This window comes from Amia ocellicauda, chromosome 19 (assembly GCF_036373705.1).
Source record: "Amia ocellicauda isolate fAmiCal2 chromosome 19, fAmiCal2.hap1, whole genome shotgun sequence".
Classification (NCBI taxonomy): domain Eukaryota; kingdom Metazoa; phylum Chordata; class Actinopteri; order Amiiformes; family Amiidae; genus Amia; species Amia ocellicauda.
Window position 1 is genome coordinate 10,228,361 of NC_089868.1, and position 26,244 is coordinate 10,254,604.

At 35.1% G+C, this 26,244-nt stretch overlaps 1 protein-coding gene across 2 annotated transcripts; it reads right to left on the bottom strand.

Annotated features, from left to right (window-relative positions):
* Positions 1-3,722: 3,722 nt before the first annotated feature.
* LOC136714468 (vitellogenin) lies at positions 3,723-23,010 on the bottom strand. Of its 2 annotated transcripts, none has more exons than XM_066691984.1 (34): positions 22,927-23,010; positions 22,721-22,741; positions 22,404-22,555; positions 21,849-22,100; positions 21,482-21,643; positions 21,081-21,229; positions 20,722-20,872; positions 20,337-20,494; positions 19,892-20,057; positions 19,020-19,145; positions 17,912-18,130; positions 17,559-17,776; positions 17,367-17,464; positions 16,816-16,940; positions 16,623-16,715; positions 15,986-16,117; positions 15,544-15,730; positions 15,071-15,164; positions 14,712-14,897; positions 14,236-14,383; positions 13,890-14,106; positions 13,299-13,402; positions 12,467-12,697; positions 12,322-12,372; positions 11,376-11,585; positions 10,841-10,986; positions 10,298-10,436; positions 9,764-9,893; positions 9,252-9,429; positions 8,197-8,294; positions 7,774-7,868; positions 5,111-5,270; positions 4,674-4,835; positions 3,723-3,943 (listed from the first exon to the last, which is right to left on the bottom strand). In XM_066691984.1, exons 1-34 carry the CDS (start codon positions 22,964-22,966, stop codon positions 3,837-3,839), a joined length of 4,905 nt encoding a protein of 1,634 aa, XP_066548081.1. In that variant the 5' UTR covers positions 22,967-23,010; the 3' UTR covers positions 3,723-3,836. The 2 variants fall into 2 exon arrangements, with proteins under 2 accessions (XP_066548081.1, XP_066548080.1); XM_066691983.1 differs by having other exon boundaries at positions 12,467-12,700; positions 22,927-23,009.
* Positions 23,011-26,244: the final 3,234 nt, after the last annotated feature.

Sequence of the window (26,244 nt, forward strand, 5' to 3'; positions counted from 1 at the left end):
GATCTTGTGGGGTGTTCCCGGTCTGCAGTGGTCAGTACCTATCAAAAGTGGTCCAATGAAGGAAAAGCGGTGAACCGGCGACAGGGTCATGGGCGGCCAAGGCTCATTGATACACGTGGGGAGCGAAGGCTGGCCCGTGTGGTCCGATCCAACAGATGAGCTACTGTAGCTCAAATTGCTGAAAAAGTTAATGCTGCTTCTGATAGAAAGGTGTCAGAACACACAGTGCGTCACAGTTTGTTATCTATCCGAACACTCGCTTCACAGGGTTATACAATTTCCATTGATTGAATGGAGAAAAACCCTGCACTTAGAAACCGCTTCTTTATATGACCAGTTACTCCACTCTTTGCTTGAGGCCTTGGTTATAACAATAAGCAACAGCGGCCCACCATTATGGGCAATCAGTGCTTGTACATTACAACATTTATAAACTGCACATTATTGTATACTGGATAATAATACACATTTAATTAAGGTGGATTAATAAGAGGAAGTGAACAGGGCCGGCCCCGTCGTCTGCACTGAAACAATAATTGTGTACTGTACAGAAATACGGCAATTATTACTGTTTTAATGAGTTTAGAATGTGCACTTCGCTTCAGCCCCTTGCCTTACTGCGCATGAACTTGTCATTTCCAATAATTTTGAGTACAGTACAAACTTGATCAGCCTGAAGATGATAGTTTTTCTTTGTTGTCATTTGTTGTTATTTCTTTTCAAGGGAATTAAAAAAATAGGGCTTTTACGGAATGGTTTAAAAAGAAAAAGAGGTTTACCGCAAGCATTATTTGAAAATTGCTTTTTTATTTTTCCTTATCTTTTATTTGGGGGATAGACTGTGTGGACAGACTCTGGCTAAGGACTTAAAAACATGAAAGTATTTAAACGGACATCAAGAACAATCCAGAATGAGTGGTAAGACTGATGAGTGTGTCAAGTGGACAGGGAGGGAATTAATAAGGAGCTCTCAAAGTGCATTTTTGCTGTGCAGGCAGATGAGACAACAGATGCATATAAAAAATGAGGCAGCTATCAGTGAGTGTTATTTTTAATTAATTATTATAGCTACAATATTAGCTATAGAAGAGGCAGGGAGCATGTGTTTGTATTACAATCGTGGAGATATTTGTTTTTGACACATTTGTATTCTATGCTATATTCTTATTTATGTGAGATATGGGTTGTGATCTAATTCTTGTTTATATCATTGCAGCATTTTTAATTAGAATTTACCTTAAATTTACCATAATTTATTTTTATATAAATGATGGGCCTGTGTTTAAAAAAAAAAAAAATGATGAAACCTAATTTTTAATTTCTTTTACAAAAAATAAATCACAATTTAATCTTATTAAATCAATCAATCTTATCTTCATCAATGTCTCAGACTATTTTTTAGTTAATACTTAAATAACTCCAGTAGCAAAAACATTTACCATCGTACACAGTAAAATGCATATTTATTTATTTTAATTTGCTTTCTCACGATTATTTGTGCTCTAAAATGGCAGTAACTCAAAAACTGAATTATATCATTGACCATACCGCCATGTCATCTTCACTCGGAGACCACTTACATTGAGGGAAAAAAGTATTTGATCCCCTGCTGATTTTGTACGTTTTCCCACTGACAAAGAAATGATCAGTCTATAATTGTAATGGTATGTGTATTTAACAGTGAGAGACAGAATAACAGCAAAAAAATGCAGAAAAACACATTTCAAAAAAGTTATAAATTGATTTGCATGTAAATGAGGGAAATAAGTATTTGATCCCCTATCAATCAGCAAGATTTCTGGCTCCCAGGTGTCTTTTATACAGGTAACGAGCTGAGATTAGGAGCACTCTCTTAAAGGGAGTGCTCCTAATCTCAGCTCGTTACCTGTATAAAAGACACCTGTCCACAGAAGCAATCAATCAGTCAGATTCCAAACTCTCCACCATGGCCATGACCAAAGAGCTGTCCAAGGATGTCAGGGACAAGATTGTAGACCTACACAAGGCTGGAATGGGCTACAAGACCATCGCCAAGCAGCTTGGTGAGAAGGTGACAACAGTTGGTGCGATTATTCGCAAATGGAAGAAACGCAAAATAACTGTCAGACTCCCTCGGTCTGGGGCTCCATGCAAGATCTCACCTCGTGGAGTTTCAATGATCATGAGAACGGTGAGGAATCAGCCCAGAACTACACGGGAGGATCTTGTTAATGATCTCAAGGCAGCTAGGACCATAGTCACCAAGAAAACAATTGGTAACACACTACGCCGTGAAGGACTGAAATCCTGCAATGCCCGCAAGGTCCCCCTGCTCAAGAAAGCACATGTACAGGCCTGTCTGAAGTTTGCCAATGAACATCTGAATGATTCAGAGGAGAACTGAAAGTGTTGTGGTCAGATGAGACCAAAATCGAGCTCTTTGGCATCAACTTAACTCGCCGTGTTTGTAGGAGGAGGAATGACCCCAAGAACACCATCCCCACCGTCAAACATGGAGGTGGAAACATTATGCTTTGGGGGTGTTTTTCTGCTAAGGGGACAGGACAACTGCACCGCATCAAAGGGACGATGGACGGGGCCATGTACCGTCAAATCTTGGGTGAGAACCTCCTTCCCTCAGCCAAGGCATTGAAAATGGGTCGTGGATGGGTATTCCAGCATGACAATGACCCAAAACACACAGCCAAGGCAACAAAGGAGTGGCTCAAGAAGAAGCACATTAAGGTCCTGGAGTGGCCTAGCCAGTCTCCAGACCTTAATCCCATAGAAAATCTGTGGAGGGAGCTGAAGGTTCGAGTTGCCAAACGTCAGCCTCGAAACCTTAATGACTTGGAGAGGATCTGCAAAGAGGAGTGGGATAAAAAACCCTCCTGAGATGTGTGCAAACCTGGTGGCCAACTACAAGAAACGTCTGACCTCTGTGATTGGCAACAAGGGTTTTGCCACCAAGTACTAAATCGAAGGGGTCAAATACTTATTTCCCTCAATAACATGCAAATCAATTTGTAACTTTTTTGAAATGCATTTTTCTGGATTTTTTTTGTTGTTATTCTGTCTCTCACTGTTAAAATACACCTACCATTAAAATTATAGACTGATCATTTCTTTGTCAGTGGGCAAACGTACAAAATCAGCAGGGGATCAAATACTTTTTTCCCTCACTGTACCTTTTATACTATGTTTTTGCTGGAAATGTAATGACCAGGGTGCAAATATACATTGCTACATGTGTTCATAGGTCTTTTGTGACACAATAGTTCATAAAACCACAGTCCGACACTGGTCATAAGTAAAACTCTTGCAACAAGCAGGATACTAGCACTGTGTGGTGGTAACTGTCAATGTGAAGCTGATTGCTTTTTAATCCAATGAAAAGTTGACACTAGCTAAATTAAAAATGATCTTATGTAGTCTTGCCTATAGTTTGCATTTTAGAATTAGGCCCTAATTTACTTATTTTTCTGTAACAAATATGTGGAAAGCTGTGCAAAACCTACAGAGTTCAATGAGCTGTGAATTTCAGCAACAGTTTGATATGCATGAATAGCAGGGTGCTGTATAATTATAAATATTAAGCTTTCATAAACTCCCACAATGTTCCTAAGGAAGAATCCTTTAAATTCCTTTTTCAGTTTCTCTCTTAGTTTGGAAGACATGTTTGGGTTATTGCATTGTACAGGTGTGTAGTGTTGAAAATATGAAATAATTGGTAACAAGGGAACCAGAGTAGCAATATGTTTATTAAGCAACTGAAAGCAACTTTCATTTCATTGCTTCATGACATTAACTCAAGACCCTTAAAGTGGCAAATAGCCATTTTCATATCCTGAATAGGATTAACTGCAATGTCTAGGAGAGCAGTGACAAGCAATGTGAGCATCCACTTTGATTTGAGTGTTTTCAGATCTCCTGAGCTCACTGTCCTCTTCATTTGGACCAGAACCTGTAGAATCAAAGAGTTAGTCAAATTATATTACAATGTTATTCCAAAAGAACACTCAACACACAGGTTCTGAAAAACAGCTGAATGCATTGCTTAGGTTGTAGGTCCACTTGGGCCCTTGTTAATGTGTGTTAGTCTTTTTGGTAGGTGTATGAGTGGACGGCTGTTGTTTCAACAGAAGAGGGTCTTTTCAGTATCCTCTTGACATGTTTTGCCGTTCATATCAGAGGTGGTGTTTGGGACGGTTGCGTAATTGTCCAAAATACAAAAATTCTCACTGGCACTTATGATTACCTTAAGATAAACAACCTCTACATAGGATGTAACCTCTGTTACAAGCTAATACTGTTGAGGGAGGCTTGTACCCTTACGTTTGATTATATAATGTAGTTGTCCCCCAAATGGTTTTATTAATGTGGTGGTTCTATGGAGCTGATGTTAACAAAATGTCGAATAATGGTCAGTGTTTCAGAGTTTTGTCCTCTGTGGGCCCTGACTCATAAAAGACTTGTGTAATAAACAAACTACCGATTCCTAACTTCAGACTCGGACTGCATTTGTTGCAGAAGCATATTTATACAACTCCATATAAATAAACACCTGAACATTCATGTTTTAGTAATTGAGTCTTAACACTCACTTCCACATGTAAATATGTAAAAATGTAAGGATGCCCCCATAATTCTTTGCCTACATATCCATACATACGCAATATGTTATTCTGACTCACTTATTGGTACACAGTGGAATCCAACTGATACAGGTGTTGTCTCTGACACCGAACAGTCAGACCGGCACCGCAGAAGGGGCTCCACTGAAAAGCATTTTGAGTCCACTCCCAGTTTTGTAATGTGCTTTTCCAATGTCACCAAGTCTTGTTGTAAATTGCAGGCTGCAAAAAATAAATTTGAATTAATTAACTCTTGTTCTGGTAAATAGCCATTTTGTACAACTTTTACAGCTGTAAAGCACTGAGTGGTAGCTCAGGAAGTTTTCTGCAGTTATGTACAGTACATGTTGACAAATAAACAAAGCTAGTGTCTCACAAAATGATACCAAACTATGTTCAGTTACAAGCCAAAAAATAAAAATGAATGTATCCATTTAAGAAACTGGTACATGGACAAAAGAGGCAGAACGTCAACCAAGAGATGTATTTAGTCTTACCAGATGAGCAAGATTCATCACGGAGCAGCCAGGAATGGACAAAATGGTTCGGGCTCTTGGCTGTGTTCACATTGGGCATCCTGAACTCAGTCAGCTTTTCTCCATCAGCGTGTCCACAGAGGCCACAAGTTTTTCCGGTCATCCATGGCTGAATCGCCACCTGGAGAAGAGGAACACTGTAATAATGCAGGTATTGTTTCCTCATACTCTACTTACTTAACATATGTACTATTATGGCAAGCCAAATTATCATTTAGAGATATCTGTAATTAATGTAAAGATATCTTCAAATATTTAGAGATATCTCTAAATCATTTCAAGATATCTGCAAATATTTTAAGATATCTTAAAATAATTCCAGATATCTTCAAATATTTCAAGATATCTCTAAATCATTTAAAGATATCTGCAAATCATTTAGAGATATCTTCAAATGACTTCCTGTTCATTTAGAGATATCTGCAAATCATTTAGAGATATCTTCAAATCACTTCCTGTGGGTTAATGACAATTCGTAGTCCCCATCATTATATATTCTCCACTTGAGCATTTGTAACCATGAGTGCATTCACTTATTGTAGACCCATAGAACACACATATGTGTATATATAGTATTATTATTATTATTATTATTATTATTATTATTTCTTAGCAGACGCCCTTATCCAGGGCGACTTCCAAAATATAATATAGTAGGCTATATATATATATATATATATATATATATATATATATATATATATATATATATATATATATATATATAATACACATACGCACACACACACACACCTATTTTGTATTATGTATTATAATTAATGTTCTTACTCGATACATTTATTTGAAACAATAACCCCAATATCTACATTTTATACAATTAGTCACGACAGCTGCACGCTACTTAAAATAGGTTTCATGCAAAAGCTATATGTCAGGTGGTACAGTGGTTTGGGAATAGCACTGCAGATTGGGTGATCAGGGTTCAGTTCCTGATTGTTAGGTTTAGTTTTCTTACGTGTACATTATTATTATTATTATTATTATTATTATTATTATTATTTTGTTATTCTTTCATTTAAGCGTTAAATTCAGTGCATATTCAGTGCCTTCTTCTTCTTCTTCTTCTTCTTCTTCTTCTTCTTATTGATATCTTACATTAAGTTTGGCTGAATTCGAATAATGATCCACTCTAACTGGATATTAATGAGTGGATTTGCCTGTCTAATTTGCTACTAGTTCATGTTCCCTCAACCGTGTTATTGAAACGCACTTTCAATTGTTATTTCTACTCTGATACCGTTTAATTGCAGGAAATTATATATTGTAATAATAATAATGTACACGTAAGACAATTATACACTCCAATCGAGAATTTAACCCAGATCACTACGTTTACAGTGCTATTTCCTAACCACTGCGCCACCTGACAGAAGTATTTGCATGAAACCTATTTTAAGTGGTGTGCAGCTGTCATGACTAATTGTATAAAACATAGTTATTGGGGTTATTGTTTCAAATAAATGTATCGAGTAAAAACATTAATTATAATACATAATACAAAATAGGTGTGTGTGTGTGTATTTATATATATATATATATATATATATAGCCTACTATATTATATTTTGGAAGTCGCCCTGGATAAGGGTGTCTGCTAAGAAATAATAATAATAATAATAATAATAATAATAATAATATATACACATATGTGTGTTCTATGGGTCTACAATAAGTGAATGCACTCATGGTTACAAATGCTCAAGTGGAGAATATATAATGATGGGGGCGACGAATTGTCATTAACCCACAGGAAGTGATTTGCAGATATCTCTAAATGATCTGAAGATATCTCTAAATGATTTACGTGTAATTTTAAGTCAAATATATGTTAATGTTAATGACAGTTTGGCAGATTTGGTTTGCCAAATTAACATTTAGAAATATCTCTAAATGATTTAGAGATATCTGTAAATGCATTTCAGGATATCTTCAAATATTTAGAGATATCTCTAAATCATTTCAAGATATCTTTAAATCATTTCAAGATATCTTTAAATCATTTATAGATATCTGCAAATCATTTAGAGATATCTGAATGAGGTGCTTTTTAAAGATATAAATGATTTGCAGATATCTATAAATGAATTAAAGATATCTTGAAATGATTTAGAGATATCTCTAAATATTTGAAGATATCTTGAAATGCATTTAGAGATATCTCTAAATGATAATTTGGCTTGCCATATTACTATAGGTCTTTATAATTCACAAATTCCTTTTAGATTGAAGAAAGAATGTTTTCAGAGATGTGACATTAAGCCAGAATATGTTAAAGCCACAATATGACAACTTCTGACAGACATTCCTAAATAAACAGATGCAAAGTGTCAGATTCTTGCTATCTTCTTCTCCACATACTTTCTCTTCAGAATTCATTTAGGTTGCATTGAATCACTGAACTGCATTCCAATATGAAAAAACCTTTTAAAATGTAATGTATAAGGCTGAAGATCTGGCTCAAATTTGCAAGCTATGGATGCACTATATGCTATTCAATGTTTTCCCTTCTTCCCAATATAAATCTGCCATGAAGTACTGGGATTGTAAAGTGGTTCAAAATTTTGATTTCGTCCCATCTCTCAATTCAAATGATAAAACCACACCTTCACTGAATCTCCGCTGAAATATACTCTGTCAAGCCCAAGTGCTGGTGCTTCCACAAGAAGGCCACGTTCAAGACTGGAGATAAGTAATGTTCCTGTTTGAAAGAAGAACACAAATGAAATGCATCAGCACTGTATACTATTGTTATGGATACTTTAGGTGATTAATTCTGTTTTATTTATTTTTTTGACAATGATTTTAATTAACTAAATTGTTTTGCTTGTGTTGTCGCAGAGACTTCCCTCACTTCCATTAATGTAAGTGTATTCAAAGGTTTTTGTTTGTTTTGCTGTTCAGTCATTGACCTAGCTGCAGTAGGCCAACCAGCACAGATATTATGACAGGTTTTTGTTCATTTTACATTTATGTATGTTTCTGGAGACATTAATCTGAACATGATATTGGAAGAGTTATTCATATACCTGATGGGTCTTTGAATGGCAACAGGGAAAGGGGCAGCGCAGCATTGTTAAACACCAGCCCATGTTCTCTGGTACTTCCTAGATACATGTTTATATTCCTGCACACAGACACACACACATATACAAATATTTCAGCACCATGACACCCGTTTCCACCATCTAACACATAAACAAGGATAAGGTAATTTAGCAGGTGAATACATACAAAATGATTACTGTGTACCCTGTAGAGAAAAGTCTGTACTGTAGAAAAGACAGAGACCGCATGGATCGGAAACATTGAGCAATGTCTAATTATGTAAATTCAATTCAGAATCCAAAAATCAAAGCAGCTGTTGTAGCAAGCTGCTAAGAAAGATTCAGATTTTGTTTTTATTCTGTTTTACAGACATAATGTGCTTTGCCCATGTTGAGAAAAAAATAAACAATCAGTGGATTACTGACATGGTGAATAGTGTAATAGCCAGGAGGAAAGCCTAAATATAACAAATGGTAATTTTATGTCCTCAATTAAACCATCTATACTTATATATATAGCAGGTGAAATTTGCAGTGTAGTCTCCCCAATGATTATTTTTTTACCTTGATTTTCTGAAATCCTTATTTGGTCTATTAAAATTCCACTGTTGAAGAGTACAGTTTCAGTGGAATTCTTAGCATTGACTTTAACATTTCTGAATTCTGTCAGATAAGACGTCTCTCAAGTTAGTAAGCGTTCTATCAAATCTGATCAAATCATGCTTTTAAAAGACCAAAGAAGATGAATCAAATCCACTTTCATCTGTCCTTTACCTGATCTTCACACTGCTCAAGAAATGCAACACTGTTGATGTTGTATTAGCCCAGAAAATGCAAATTTAAAGACCAATCCATTCCATAATGGTTTTAAAGCAGTGTAAAGAATATGTACAAAATGTTCTAATTGTGTTAAAAAGTTCAGTAATACAGTTCTAGGACCATCATTGGGGAAAACAATCTAACTCTGAATAATTAATATAAATACTAGTTTATGTCAATTTATATGATGATAATGTTTTGTTTATTTGTTTATTTACCCAATAGGTGTTCTGATATCAATCTGTTTCCTGTTTGCTTCTTCTTTCATCAGCACCAGGAAGTTAAGGTCACCAGTGCAATCCTGAGCTAAGACGTGGTAACAGCCTTTGGGCACTGGTGACGTGAATCTAACATTGTTAAATGTTATGAAATTGTTTCCAGTAACAGAGCAATGGGCTGCAAGGAGGACAAAAAGTGTACAATTAATTTCAATGGCTTCAATGTAAATGCAATGTTTCTGCAGTAAGTCCAAACCAAATAATGAGCACAATTAACCCAAATCTCACACATTGTGATATACACAAAACTAAAGCATTTCAAAATGCTCTGGTATACCTAAAGTATTAATTTAGTGAATAATATCACTCGACAATGAATGAACTTTTGCATTTTGGTATATATAACTGGTTGTTTTAACTGGTAGCTCCTATTAATATATATTTCAAACATATGAATATATTTTTTTATGCAGAAACCTAAATTAAAACAGCAAGAAAACATAATATTTTACCTTTCATTCCCTGGACAAATAAATTAGGCAGGTTTTTAAAATAATTTGTGCATGGGTACATGTTTGTATCTGAAAGGCATTTGGAAGGTATATTGATAGGAACTGGGATGCCAGCTTGATACAGTGACATCTGGAATAAATAAAAAAAACTATTAATTAAAAAATATATTTTTGCCAATATGACTCATCATAAATAAGTAATGTGCTACACCTTTATAGGCTTTATAAACAAAATACAGGTAGATGAGTTAATTGATGTTGGAACAAATATCTAAAATATTGTATGTAATTGCTTATTTCAAACTTCTTTCTATAGTAGTAAAATAAAATAAATACACTGGAGTACAATAGTTAATTTGGTGAAGAACAACATTAAATACTTAGTATGAATTACATACTTCTGAATAATTACAATTCTCTGTTTTTCAAACGTACATTTAAAATGTGCCTGCAAGGATATCTCAAAAGCAATATAAATCTTTAAAAAATGACAAATAAAATAACAGATAAAATATAATTTGTACATAATCCCACCTTAGGAGCCTTGATTAATGTCTCAATAGTGTTAGAAGATGTAGCTTTAATAGTCAGTGAAATCTGCTTTGCAGGATTTCGTTCATATTCCTCAAAAAATCCTAGAGCCCAGAATACGCCTGGGACATAATCTGCGAACCTGTGAGTCAAGTGAAACAATATAATTATAATTGTATGTACAGTGTATAAAAAATATAATGCGCACATGAATCAGTGTAGAATCAGTTGGAATCAATGTAAAATAAATCGCCATGGATAAATCGGTTATAATTTAATAACAGAGCTGTTATTATGGTCTAATAGAACTAGATAATTGTTGAAATCCAGTAATCCATATGCACAACAAATATGCAGCCCTGATGAATAACATGCAAACTCAAAATAGTAGGACACCCTACTATAAAAATAGTGTTTGATTGTATATTTGTTAGAACCTCTGTAGTTTTTCTCCACACAGTACAAGAAAATAGATGTTTTTTACAGTATCTAGATGGCAATATATATGGCCTGCAGGGCAGTGTGATTGCCCACTAAGTATCTTACCTTTCTGCATTTTTTTTCAGGTATCTTGGCACTTTTTCCCATTGAACCTTGAGTTGAATGGCTTTGTTAGATGTAGGATTATTCAATAATGCAGCCTTTGCTTTGATTTTGTAATCCTCACAGTCTTGTCCCCATCGAAGCATCGCCTAAATATCAAAACAAAACACTTAATCAATTCTGAAATCACCTATTTCCATATGCCCACTCATTAACTTGTTTTTTTATAGTGTGGCCTCAGTAACAAAAATCTCCATAGTTGACCGTTTAAAAAAAATGGCAGTAGAAACGTGGTTAAAATGAAACAAAATAATAATATGCTTGTCAATCAATTTATATATTGTATATTGTTCAGAAATTAGTAATGTGTGCATATTACCTTTGCACTTTTCATGTATGCAGTATTTGTTCTCCATTAGGAGTGTGATGCTGTACATGAAATAGACTATTATGAAGTTGAACACCACTTGAACTTAAGACCACCGAAGTATTAATCTTGGTGACACAGTGGCAGAAACAATGCAGTTGCTGTTATTACCATTACTGCATCAGTGGACTCTTTCGGCCCAGCATCAGCACACATCTTCCATTTACTGCCTTCATTAATTTCAAACACCAGCAGGTGAATGTTGTCTTTCATGGGATTGGGGTCAAGATATGCAGCCGCTTCATATCCCTGCACCTTGCCATCATTGGTTACTGCTTCAATCACGGCGACCACAAGAGGAGAAACAGAATCGCCTATGAACTGAGGGTGAAAAAATGTTTGCAAAAAATTTCAGCACTTTTACCGCAAAACAAATGACATCTTTCATTTTCCAGTTTCCACTCACCCTGTTTATTTGTCTTTGCTAATTTGAATGTTGCTCTTTCTTAAATGTGGTCCATTGGCGTATTACAACATAGTACAACTTGGATGCATTGGTCCAATTGGCTCACAGAACAGAACAACAACAACAAACAGATAATATCCTATCATCAAGCCATTTGAATTATTGAGTTATATACATATATACATTTCAAACCATACGTACAGAAAAGCCTAAATAGAACATTTATTACAGCATATAGTTTCAAACACTTTTGATCACCCTACTCTGCAGTGATAACCAATCAGAGAAAGGAAGCTCAAAAGTGATTGATAACGTATATTTTAAGTGGTAACACTTGCTGTTCTTAATTTTATAAATGTTTAATAGATGATTATTCAATACTTTATAAAATATTAACAATACATTATGAATTAGTTATAAATTAGTTATAGCAATGCATGGCATGATCAGTTAGTTAAGTCCCTCTTATAAATCATTCATAATCAACAAGTGTAAAATAATGTATTCATAATGTGTCAAAGCAGTAGTGAAGACGGACACTTGTTTCACTTTGTGGTCATCCCATGCATTTCTTCAACCTAGACCAAACCAAATGTTGTGTAATTAAAACCAAAGCATGCTATTAGATCAAATGAATGAAGGTGTTCATACCTCCTGAGAGGAAGGTAGCAAGTCTTCAAAGCCATCAGAATCCGCTCTGCCCTGCAATTATATGAATGGGTAAGTGGTGAAACTGGGTTGGATTGTTTCAATGGTTTGATTGTTCCACTCAGGGCTCTTGTAGAGAAGAATTTACCTGCGACTGTGAAGAGCTGGATGAATGACTGCTCTTTCTTCCACTGCCCATGACTCTGCTGCCTGGTGTTTCCTGGCCACGTCTATTCTCATAGGAGGAGGAACTGGATGAAGAAGAATACTTGGTTGCAAAGAGATCCTTTCCCAACCATTGTGTGCCATCATCTCCATGGTGTCTGGTTCCTATTGAAGCACTGCTGCTTGATGAGGAAGATGAAGTGGCATTTGATTCCTTCTGATGACAAACAAACAACAACAAAAAAATGGTAATATGTGTGTGCCACCTTCTGAACTGTGGACATGAAATGGAGAAGTGTGGTGTGGGATTTTTAATTTGTATTCTGTTATGATTTATATAAACTATTTTTTTTAAATAATACTGATACTTCTATATAATATGTATATTATAATTTACTGAGAAAACAGGAAAACTAGGACCTGTTCCCAGAATGTTTTTAATGGGGCAGCTTCAATTATGTTACGATGAATACAAGAAAATACCTTGGATATAAGGATACAACAGTGTATCTTAAGCTAAAATTAAGGGAGGCCTACCAGGTCTGCTTTCACATGATTTACAGGACTAAAAACAAATAACAAACAAATAAATAAATACAATTCACTCAAATGCATTAATGCTCCAGTACAGAGTATTTTCTAAAACAAATGTAGAAATAAAAAATAAAGTTAAGTTATGCTGTATTCATTGAACTGCTCTCCTATTATTCTTTTATTTTGCGCCTGTGGATATGTTATTAAAGAAAAACAGGACCTCCCACCAAATCTGACTCTACTCGGTTTAACATTGGTATAATAAAAATAGATAAAATTACCTTAAGGCTTTTAACAACATCTCTGAACCGAATCACAGTAGTGAATTTTTCGGATCCTGCATTGATCTTGAATTGTATTTTCTCAATATTGGCATCAGTTTGAACTGAAAATGTGTAAAAAAAAAAAACAAAGAAAAAAAAACAATGAATAGGGCAGTGAGCAGAATAATTATGTGTTTTGATTGGGTTTCTTTATGAAAAAGCAAACAAACAGAACTGTCATTACATCTGAAAAGTTGCAGAAAACTTAAAGTCTACTAAAGATTGAAAATCATAATCAATACTGGACTTAATATCAATTATAGATTGTTAAATATGATGGAAACTGTGAGATCTATTCCTTTTTTCACTGGGTGGAGTCTATTTGTAAGGTTTATGGATCATAAATCATATTTTTCATTATACAAGTCTGTGTTTGAAAACACAACTTGACTGTGTTTGCTAGAATTAACAGGGTTTATTTTTTTTATAGTAGGGGCTTAATTCAGACAATTTCTAAGGGACTTCAACACTCTTTCTGCAGAATCAATACAAAATAACGATTACTGAGCACATAGCATGATAACAGGAGAAGCAAATACAAGTGTTTACCTGGTTGAACAATTAGTCTTGCATAACTGTCTCCAAGAAAATGATAGAGAGGACAATCCCGGATAAAAATGGCATTTGCTACTTTTGTTTCCAAGCAGACTTCCACCCCAAAGTTAGGAGCTTTGGTACACAGATGCCGCAGCTGTGGTGTAACCTTGTTCTGGTCACCTGTGTAGCCATCATCTTGGGATAGGATCTCGTCAGAAATGCTTCCCTTCTTAGGATAAAGAATACATGTTTAATTAGAGTGATACCTACAAACTGAAGTTAAAACCTGTAAGGACTGCTACCCCATTCACGTAGATTTGAAATAAAATCATTAAATAGAAAAAGACTAAACATGTACCACAACTCCTGCTGAATCCCCCTCTGCCTTGTCAGAGGGCTCAAAATGCTGTTTTGGAGCATGGTTTGCACTGGCACCAGGCAGAATTAGATGCTTTTTAATATGAGCGAGGTTTTCCACATTTCGTAGCACCGAAAACACCTGAGACCTATGTAACACAAAGCACATTTATATGAATAACAATGTTGTTCATAACACAAGACTCACACAGTTTTGTAAATTAACATTTTAAGATTGCAGGAGAAAAATAAAATAAAATAACAAATAACATTAACAAAGTCAGCTTCTTGCTTTCAATTTAATACTGACTTTAGAGGAGTTTCTCATGCTAAATTGTTCTACTGTTCTACAGTATTGTTGGGATTATTGCATTATTCCACTGATCCAAATAAAACTCCTATCCAATACGTTATTTAATTGAGTTGCAGACCTGTATTTTTATGAATGAAGCAGCAGAAAATGAAAGCACCACTTACTTGAATTCTATAAGCTTATTGGCCTGCTGCAATGGGGGCATTTCTGAACGAAACTTCATGTCCCTTATGTTCAGTTTCATGTCAAACTTTAGTGGCAGTGCCATACGTAGTTCGGCATGGTATTCAGAGCCCACCTGTATGAGATCTGTGTTAATTCCATGGAAACAAATTAAGTCTTTGGCCAAGCTGCAAAAAAAAGGAAGAATAAATGAGACAGAAAGAGAGAGAATGTATGGATCATAGATTATAATCGGATGCTCTTGTTTCCATGTTTCGGCATTTCCATTTTTTATAGTTTTGTCTAAGGAATAAGGAAATAAATACATAAAGAAATGCTAGCTAAAGTAATACTGGTTTACCTCAACATGGAATCTTGTTGCACTTCAATATTGGAATTCAATAACTGGCTTATTCTTAACCCGTCTGTTGGAGCTGGATGGATTTGTGTTTGAGCTGCATGACAAGAGACAGAAACTTTCAATATTTATATATTAAAAAGAAGACTTTTCCAACAGAGGTCTAAAATTGCCTGCTTATAACCTTGTTATTACTGATTTTTTTTGTTCATGTTATATACAATAACAGGAATGAGAAGAATGTCCCAATTTATGTGTTTCTGTGAATTGTACAAGGGGATTTAACACACAAAGTGGTCCAAGGAGCATATAACAGCCAAATATGCCTTGTAAGTCATCAGCATTGTCAATTAAGCATTTAAGAGTTAGTGAATATGGTCTATGGATATGCCAGAGTTTCCTACCTCTGGTATACAATCACCAGCATGAGATTTTCTTTCATGTTTTGGTCAAAATTAAATGACATGCTGACTTACCATTGATCGATACCCCAGTTATAATCATGTAATACTGGCTGTTTTCTACTGGAAGACCAAGACTCGTCGATTCTATGTAACGTATTTCAGATGCCAGATATGGTACGTTCCACTCCAATTCAATCCCATTCAGAAGCCGTTCTACTATTTGCATTGGGTTGTCCTTTCCTGTCCAGGTGCTTACGATCTGAAAATACATTATAATCCCAGCATGCACTATATTAAGTAAGGGATAAACCACAGCAAGTGTTGAATTGGCAATAATTCACAGGTTTTGAGTGCCATTTGGCTGGTAGTTTATCCCATCATGTTGTAATGAGACACGAGTGATTGGTAAATCACTGCAGGTGTAATGACCACACTAGGGAAGATTTTATTTATCATACATTGATAATGTATTAACACAGGTATTTCACAATCAGCATTAGTAAACCGATCTTACCTCTCTTATTTTATGAAATGTATTCATGTTTATGTCTGCATAAAATATTTCTTGCCCGAAATATTTCATATAAGCCGAGAACATGGGAGCTTCTGCTGGGTTTGATTTATATCCGAATAATTTCTGAGAAAGCTGAAAAGAGAGGGAGTGAGAGATAGAGAGAGAGGGAGAGAGAGAGGGGGAGAGAGGGAGATAGAAATAAAAACAGGAAGAAACACATCCACTAGAGAACTGATGATATAAAATGTTTACTGAATTATTATTGATTTAGGATATTTGAATATGATATGCTTATGATTTGTAATTGTTTTACATACAAGGAAACTCAATTATGTTCTTTCCACAACAGCTGTTTTCTTCAAAAATATTACAGCCCAAAACATTGAGGTAGGATTCCTATAATTGCTATAAAAATGATAATAGATTTTTACGTAATGAAACACCATGACATACTATACTATTTTGTCTGTAAATGGGTGGGTCAAAATTTTGATTTGGTCCACACCTAAAAACTAGATTGTTTTATTATATTTTTATTTCAGATAATATGGATCATTTCATAATTGTTTTGTAAGTGCTAATTTAATTTAAAATACATTACCATAACATACATTTAAAACCTCACTAGAATACTTACCATTTTTGCAACGTTCTGGATCCGATCTGTAATCTTGTTTGTAAAAGAACTGTCCTTTATAACGGTTTTGAATCCCTCAGTGCGGAATCCAATCTTTGAAGAGATTTGATTACATTAATATATACAGTACTGTAAAACACATCATACTATATTTATAAAACATTTCTGTATTACATTTTTTTATCTACTCTACCTCCCATGGGTCTGACACAGTTCCGATGAAGTATGTTTTGAGTCGGTGCATTACAATTGTTGGTATGTCAGTGGCATCATTGCTCATCATATAAAAATCAGAACCCACTCCAGATTGGAAGCTGTCTGTTGAAGCAGAACAAAAATGTTTTGTGCACGGAATTGGACTAATTTACAAAACTTACAGTGGGTGTATAAACATTTTTTTTGTATACTAGATGGATAAATACTTGTTCCAGACACTTAACACAGAACTGAATCATAATGAATGACAACAATACAATAGTCAAAGGTAAGCGTTATTTATCAGCTTGTATTGTATGTTTTTGCAGATCAACAAAAATGACTTATATACTTTATAACAATAATAAAACAACTAATGAATAACATTGAATGAACCTTTTCTATCATAATTTGAAAGGATTAATATAGACTTGATATAGAACTGAAGAGAATCTTATTATGGTTCAGTCCATAAGTTAGAACAGGAGAATCTTTTAATAGTCATGTCACAGACTGTGGATGCTGTATTGACTCAATCAAGTGCCTTACCTTGAAAATAATCAAAATGAGAAGCTTTGCTGTAACGGTAGCTCAGCTGGTCTAGCTTGTATCGAAGCATCTTCACAGCAACATTGCACGCAGCCGCCCTGAATTGGAGACAAAATGTATTGAAGTTGTTCCTGCAGTTTGGAAGGTATAGGATAGACTTAATCAAAGTGCAACTGTTTCTTGGCAACTCACAGTTCTCTGTTGTCAGGGGTACTGGATTTGCTCAGCGCTTTCATTTGGGAATAGCAGAAACTGGCCACCTGTAAGTTGGTCTCCTTCAACAGGAATTCCGCTATTGTTGACACAAGGGCCAGAGATGGTCTTGTTTCAAACATCACCAGGGATGCATAGGTTCTGATTTCAGTGTGTAAGTCACGGTCCATCAGGATGGGCAAAACGATCTCCTGCACCTGGAGTCGAGATAAACCATGGCAGATTCAATTGGGAGAAGCACTGTTTCTTGGAATTATATTTGGGACACATTTCATACACTAGATTTAATCAAGGTTGGAATACATGGCTGGTGTGTCCAAGTGTCCACTTACAATCCTGGGGGCTTTGATGGCAATGTTTCTGAGAGCCAGGACAGCTTCATTTTGGACTCGGACAGGAGGCTCTGCAAATCCAGGGTTAAATCCAGGCAGGAATCTCCTGATGAACTTGATGGTGGAGGGCTGTCCTGCATTCCCAAGAGCCTTTAGGGCCAGGATCATCTGCTCTTCGTTGGCTTTGCTGATGGCCTCATCGACAAGATTGTGCAGAGGCTGTGCAGATCAGAAAGCAAAAGTGCTGTCCTTGAACCATTAGATTCTCTAGAATATCAATCTACTTGCTTGATTTACTATTCTTATTTGTATTTTGTTATAAGATTTAAATACATTTCTTTTCCCCCCACCACCTAGGCTCTCAGCAGCTCATGGTGTAAACCGCTATTTCATCACCTCCCACCTTGGTCACACTGGTGGATGAAGGTGTTCCCGTCAAGGGGGATAATATCCGTGACTTACCATGGTGGCCAAATTGGTGAGTATATAAATGCAGGATTTTGAGAGTGTGTGTGGTGGGGGGGTCATGACTGCTGTTAAGCCACAGGTCAGGGTTACATTAAAGTTAAACTCAAATAGTCCCCAGTACTATGTGTAATCTTGCATATTAATGTTGCCAAAGTACAGGGTGCTTATACATATAGCTGGCCTATTCAAATAACACTATAATGAAAATTGTGTTTGGTAGAGTAATGCAATGTGGTTCAGGTGATATCATATTGTCCTTTTGAACACCCAAGTGCTTAATGCAGCTGTGTACCATGTCCTTCCACTGTGGACACAAACAAATTGTCCTCTGGTTGTACTTTAGTGTTCCTGGAAGAGTCCTCCATGTTTTTGATTTGTTTTTAAATAGGTCTGCCCACTCAATAAGCACCCAGCAATGACTTTGCAAGGTCTGAGTAGAACCTGCATGCTTTCTACCTGGTATCTGCTTCATGCATCCTGCTTCATAAAAGGAATCAGTACAATTTTCCCAATACGCTATCTAACGTCCGAATTACTGTGGAGAACCATTGCGTTCTCCTCATAGACATCAAGATGCATGTTCTTCTAATTTCCAGAAGAAACAGAAACCAAAAGTTGACAAAAAAAAGACCAGACTTACTTCCAGAACGTCTGGAGGGCAATCTTGACGATCAACACAGTACCTGTACACCATGGACGCATAGAGTAGTGTCATGGTTCTTTGCAGGATAGTAGATGACTTAATGAATGACTTGTGCAGGAACGTCTGAGGAAGGAATGAGGTTACTGTGAATGATTATGGAATCATTAATAATATTTATCAAGTAATTCTATTCATTCATATTGATTAGTATATTTGTTACAGAATATATAATACAATATAAGCTTGGTTATTGGAATGAAATAAACTAGGATTCCACCTGTAATTGATAGAAAGAATAAATGTACATTGTCAACATACTTTCCACAATTGACTACAGGAGAAGTTAGAAGTAATTTCTGAAACATCATTTCATTTCACTCTAAGAACTCCTTTCAAATGGTTCATATAGAATGTGTAATGTATTCACTTTCTGTACTAAATTATAAATAAAAGTGAATGTTAATCGGGTTTTTTAAAATCCCTTTACAAATCAACATTTTACATCTTGTAATTTAAAATGCTTCATTAAAAATAATTTGCTCTAAAAAATTTAATGATTTTTCAAACTGTACTATTTGTGCAAATTAAATATTTTCCAATTTTTCAATATATTTTTAAGCAAAATACATTTTAGTTGTTTGAGGAGTTATGGTTGCAGTGTGGTTAAAAGGGTTTGAATGATAGGCTTCTAAGGCATCTTTTCCATTCTTAACCATTTTGTACTGGGTTGTATCCAATTGTGTCCTGCTGGAAAGACCATTTTAAGTTTGTGGACTATAATTTCCAGGAATATATACATTACATTTTTCTTAACACATTCTCAAAGTTATGATTGCTTTTGTTGCTTATATTTGTGTGTTTGTATTTACCTTAGACAGCTGTATCGCTTCCGAATCAGCTGTCATGAGATGGAAGGTCACTATAAAGGCCTGGAAAGCTTCATATTCTGTTATCTCTGTCTTCTCAATTCTGCTTTTGAGAAACCTCAGGACATTAATGTTTGGAATAGTAACTACTGAATCCAGTATCCATCTCCTGTAAATGAATGAATGAACAAAAACATAAAAATATACAATACGTACGTACATACATGCACACATTCTGATTAAACTGTAACACAATTTTTGTTTTAAATACTATGCTTTCTTATAATTCTACTTAAGGATAGCAAAGTCACAAAATATATAGTAGTTTAGTAGTAGTTTGTATGAAATTCAGTAGTTGGTTGTCCCACTGTAAATACTGTATAGTGCCAATTAATTCTGGCATTAGTATTATTATTATTAATAATAAAAATAATAATATTTGACTGACCTGTAGTTTTTCTTTCCAGAGAATTTTTTCCAAACAGCCTCGATTTCATCCAAATTTGCAACACGGAGTAAATGGCAAAATTGGAGGTAATCTGTGGGGGAGAGCGCATCAACCTGTGGCTGATTTCTCTGCACTAAGCGATGCAATACTTCTGTAATCTGAAATATGAGAAAACCGAAACAAAAACCATGAAATGCCCAATGAGAATATATAATCTATATGTATATAGACACAAACACCTGGACTTATTGAAATACAAATAAAGAGTAGAGTGCACAACTGATTTTGTATTAAACAAAAAATAGCAAATGTGCTTATGTGGAGTTTCCCTATTTCTGTCCCCCTTTAAGTTTTTCAGTCGATCCTCCCAAAAGGTATTCATTACCTTTGCTTCCAAGTTGTCAGTTTTCATGAGTAGCAATGGAATCTGATTTAATTCACTACCAAACTTGTACTTCAGAGACCCTCTTAAGACCAAAGGAACTGAGGGAATGTGGACTGACATCTCCGTCACATCAACTAAAATAAGTTTTTTACTGAGGGGCGAAGAAAAAAGAAGATATAATTAATTTTGTTACAATACCTCTTTCTCTATCACTCCACAAAATGCATAAGTACAACCTTCAGAATAGTTTTCAGTTTGTCAAAGTGTTTACAGATCTGTCTGGTTGAGTAAAATACTTTTTAGAACTACAGAAGAACAGTGAGGTTACAGCCAGGGATTATAAGGTATATATACTTTACCTAACTTCTATCATTGAAGAGCCACCATTAATATCGACTGGTGCAAACTCTTGTAACTCCTGGGCATATGCTTTCGTTATCAAAGAACCATCAGGTGTAGGTTTTATGATGTAGTTGTAGGTGACGGCTCCTCTGGCATTTGTTGCTATCTGGGGGAGAGATGATTTAGTTTTCTCTTAATCATCTTGAAATAAATTATTAATTATAAACAAACAAACAAGCAAGCCAACAAATCTGCTTGATCTAAATGTATAAAAGGTGGGAGTAAAAAAGCAATGAGAAACATTCTTATGGAATGTCATAATTACATTGTTTAATTAGATACTTGCTATCAACATGTTTCTAATTTTGCTTTGAGTGTTTAATATGTTTAAAGAAAACCACTGCATATTGACACCTACCTTTGCGTGGTTTGCATATGCCGGTGCATAAGCCATGCCAAGGACTTTCATTGCCTTCTCCTTGCAGTTATTCAAGTCAATAGATCGAGTAACCTTGATTTCATTCGCCTTTTTGTCGTCTTCAAGAACGTAGCTGGTGTGACAAATGCCTTGAATGCCAGGCTAGAACATGAGATCAAATATGTTGCTATAGAAATTGTATAATAGAAACAAACAATGTTGTAATGGGTGTTGCCATCCATTGCAAGACCTTACCAATTGATTTGGTTAGTGTGGTGGCATGTGCTGCTTTTTCTGTAAGGTCAAATTGGTACATTATCTTTTTACTAAATTGCTTAAAAAAACTAAACTTTAAACAAATACTCACCTCTTGAAGATTGTAAACCTTTTTGGTGCTAATGACTGTGACTTGCAAGAAGCTCAGAATTCCTTTCACGATGTTCAGGACTGTACCAGAGACGTCTGCTGTAGCATATACGGCCCCAACACGTCCCTTGATGTACTCAAATTTGATGGGCTGTGCAAGTTGTTCAACCAACTTCTGGGTCAGCTTTGGTGAAAGTGTTAATCTATCCTTTGCCAAAATACCATGGAACTCTTCTACAGAAGGATTGGTTACCTAGGAATCAATATATATCTTTAAAAAAACATGTGCATTAAATTGTAACTTACTTTAGGTACTAATTCAACAAGGTTTTGCCATTTAATTGATACTGCTTTTTGAGCCCTATGTGTATGTCTTATACACATATCTCAAGTTTAAACATATGTGTTGGTATAGCACAGTGCTTTAAATGGATAATTGTTTCAGGTATTGTGTTTTTTGTGTTTTAATAAATATATTTAGGCAACAAGATCAGCATTAACTCCAGCTACTATAACATATATATATATATAACAAAACATATTTTTTTTATTTTACCTTCAGGAGAAAGGTTTGCTGTGCAACTCCACTTATTTCCACCGTGCAGGTCATTTTCAAGCCAGATTGAATCAGGTTTTTTTCCTGATGTCCTATCATTATAATGCCCTCATAATTGTACACGTACGTTTTGGCAGAGTTGAACCCTAGTTCTGAAATAAAAGATTCACTATTTAATATGAAGACCAGTTTTCAAAACTGTTGTCCTGGGGGGCGACAACCCCAGTTTCGTGTTTCATAGGTCTCTTGAAATCTCAAACAACAACAATGGTGCTACAACAATGCAAAACGGTACAATAACCATAAAAATAACTTACCATATATAGATTTTTCACAACCTAAAATGCAAAGATAAAGAGGGAAGAAATAAGTATTCTGGGGAACGCAATAATAAAATACAATCAAATAAATAACCTATTCATTTTAAATAATACTAAGAACTATAATAATAATAATAATAATAATAATAATAATAATAATAATAATAATAATACAAACAATCAAAGCAATCATTGCAGCTTACCAACTGTGGCCACAATGAGAAGCAATATTAGACCCCTCATCCTGAATTGTGAGAGTGAGGTAAATCTATGAAATCCTTTTTTATATGGAGTGATTCTGTAAAGCCGTGACCGGGCTAAATAACCTAGCTGATAAAAAAGTACATAAAGTGCCACTGATATCAGGTGTCTTTTGCAAATATCCAGAGGTAAAATGTGACCGAAGAGCATTATAACCTATTTGTGTCAATATCCCTGAGGCTCTGTGATACAGGGGTTTAACCTTGTAATCTCCATTACAAAGAAAGCAAACATTCAAAACAGTCCTGGTCCAAAATGTTGTGATGACCTAAAACTGTCTGTGTGCATCTATTTATTTTCTTTTTTGTGAAAATGTAAACCAAGTTATTTTCCAGAATCACCTGTCTTCACTTTGGTAGGGTGAATGTTATTTTTTTAACATATACAACAGGAAATAAGATTCTTGGTTTTGCTTGTGAATTTGATTAAATTGTAACAGTTTGCAAAGCGGAATGTATGCATGCATTGTGGAAGTAAACATTGTCTACCATGAATAATTAGATTACTACAGGAAATAATATATATGTTCCCAACACATAAATTATATCCACAAAATAAGTTTTGTTTTGATTTCAGTAAAGGTTTTTGTCAATCATTAGTGAGATCAGCAGGGGAAAATATCACTGATCACACATATTCCCCTGAAAGTGCATATTCTTCACAATAATGTATTGCATCCAATGTTTATTTGGGTCTGAGTTGAATAAAGGTCTGTAGTAATGGCTACATTGTGTAGGCCTGCGATGTGAAAACCAAATCAACAAACAAAAAGCAGCCCTGGCACTTTTGGGTGAAACATCTGAATATATTAGCATTGGTATAATGTTAAAGTTGAAGTGGCAAGTCCAATAAATAAAACAACTCCAACAAAAGCAGCAAAACCTTAAATACATACATAAATACATACATTACATAACTTAGTAAGTAAGTTGTCTCAGGTAATGTCATCTTCTAAATGACTTGTCCCTCTCGGCATTTGTCTTTTAAACCTGTAGGTGTCAGTGTACTGTTACTGTTACTTTTGAAAATATTTAGAATTTAGAAATTCAACTAACAATGTGTGATCACTGTTCTTGTGTAGCTTTTCACAAGTATGTTAGATACATAGCAGGGATGGACTGAGATAAAAAAGCAGCCCTGGACTGGATGGTCCTCAATTTTCTGTCTAGTAATTTTTTGCAACATTTTACATGTGCTGCAGGTGAGACTGATTGATCTGTAATTTCCTGGCTCAGTTTTGTCCCCTTTCTTGTGGATTGGTATGACATTTGCTGTCTTCCAGTCAGTTGGCACATCCCCTGTTCTAAGTGTCATTTGGAATATTTGAATTAGCAGCCTATAAATAATTTCCCTCATTTCTTTAATTACTGTTGGAAATATACCATCTGGCCCAGGTGATGTTTGTTTTTAATTCTGCTAGTCCCTTTAGTACCTCCTCCTCATTTATCCTGATCTCTCTTAGGGTTTGATTGGACTGATTGTTAACCTGTGGCATGTTATCTGTTTTTTCTTGTGTAAAAACCTCTGTGAAATACTCATTTAGAACATTTGCCACATCTTGTTCCTTTTCCAAGATACTTCCAATATTGCCCTTTAGCTGTTTCACTTCCTCCTTTATTGATTTCTTGTAGTATTGAAAAAAACTCTTTGCATTAGTTTTAGCTCCAAGAGCTATGTTTCTTTCTATTTCCCTTTTTGCTTTCCTGATCCCTTTCTTAACATTTCTTTCGAGTTCTAGATATTCTTGGTATTTTGCGTCTCCATCTCTCTTGTATGCGCTACACAACATTTTCTTTCTCTGGATATTTTTGTTGCATACCTCTATTGAACCATTTTGGCCAGTGTTTTGTGGTCCTCTATTTGTTAAGTTCTGGTACAAATTTCAAACAGTTCCACAAATAGTTCCCCAGGATAACACTATTTTATTTTAGAATACTATCATTGGACCTAAAATAATTTTGGTGACTGACTTTTAAATATTAGAAGCTAGCCTCAGAACGCTCACAAAGTACAACTACGAAATTGTGGCATTGGGGACACTAGTTTGGCTGTCTATTCCCAGTTCCACAAATTGCTCCCCAGCATGAAGCAACTGTAGGTTTAAAGGGGACCCTTTCTATTATCAATAGGACCTAAAATGATTCTGGGACTTTCTTTTAAACATCATCAAGCATGCCTTGGAAGGCTAAAGTCTCTCATTAACAGAGCAAATGGAAACAATAGAGACACCAGTTTGGGTGTCTATTCCCAGTTCCAAAAATAGTTCCCCAGCATGAAATTATTTTAGCACTATTGTACCTTGTGCAATATTGTACACATTCTGTTCACAACTTGCTGAAAGCCCAGAATAAGTATTTTTCAGTTTTGGACGCCTTTGTAAATCTTTCCACTGTTTCAGCATTCCAGGTTTTACCCAGTCCCCTCTGTAAACTGTTATAATAGATCTACAGCACACACAATGCAGTGTCATATTGATGTTGTCATCTGTCCCCCTCTCTGCCCTGGCTCCTCAATGCATACCGCTTAACATGTATTGTAGTCACAGTTTGCCAGACCACAGGTTAAACGGCCCACCGAGAATATTCCCGGTGCTGTATATGGCCAGTCCACTACTTATACATAGCGTATGCATACGTGATTGATTTGAATTGCATTTCCTTGTTCCAAATAACTAATATTGGCACAAAATTGCTTAATTGTGATGCCACTGTTGAATGCTTTTTTATCAGGAAAAGTGAAAAAAGTATAAACAATATGTTATTTTGCTCTTCTACTTCTTTTATATTATTTTTATAAGGACTGTTACACATTAACAAAACATGTCAGTAGGCAGTTTTATCAGTTTGATCTTTCAGGTTGTCCTGACATTGCTACAAGATGTATAAATACCATAGTGGTTAATCATACAGTATATTTTGAATAAGTAAATACATGAACAGTCATCATCCTCAGGGAAATGGTAGATGTTGACCTCAGTACTTGAACAGACACCAATGATGAGTCAGAAACAAGCAAACCAAGAACAGAAATTAAACTATGGCCTCAACCTGAAGAAATCATTATTATTATTATTATTATTATTATTATTATTATTATTATTATTATTATTATTATTATTATTATTATTATTATTATTTACTATTTAAATAGATTTTATTCATATTTCATTTTAACATTTAAACCAAGAAATTACAGATACAAATTAACAATACCAATACATTTTACATGCAACACCATTATATGTCTATATATAGGTTACC

What these genes read in the sequence shown, in the direction of transcription:
- LOC136714468 (XM_066691983.1), bottom strand. Translation starts at nt 22,966, where the DNA reads ATGAGGGGTCTAATATTGCTTCTCATTGTGGCCACAGTTG. An exon ending in CTGACAACTTGGAAGCAAAG is followed by an intron (nt 20,495 to 20,721) that starts GTAATGAATACC and finishes CTCATATTTCAG; the next exon opens with ATTACAGAAGTATTGCATCG. An exon ending in TGCTACCTTCCTCTCAGGAG is followed by an intron (nt 11,586 to 12,321) that starts GTATGAACACCT and finishes TTTCACCCTCAG; the next exon opens with TTCATAGGCGATTCTGTTTC.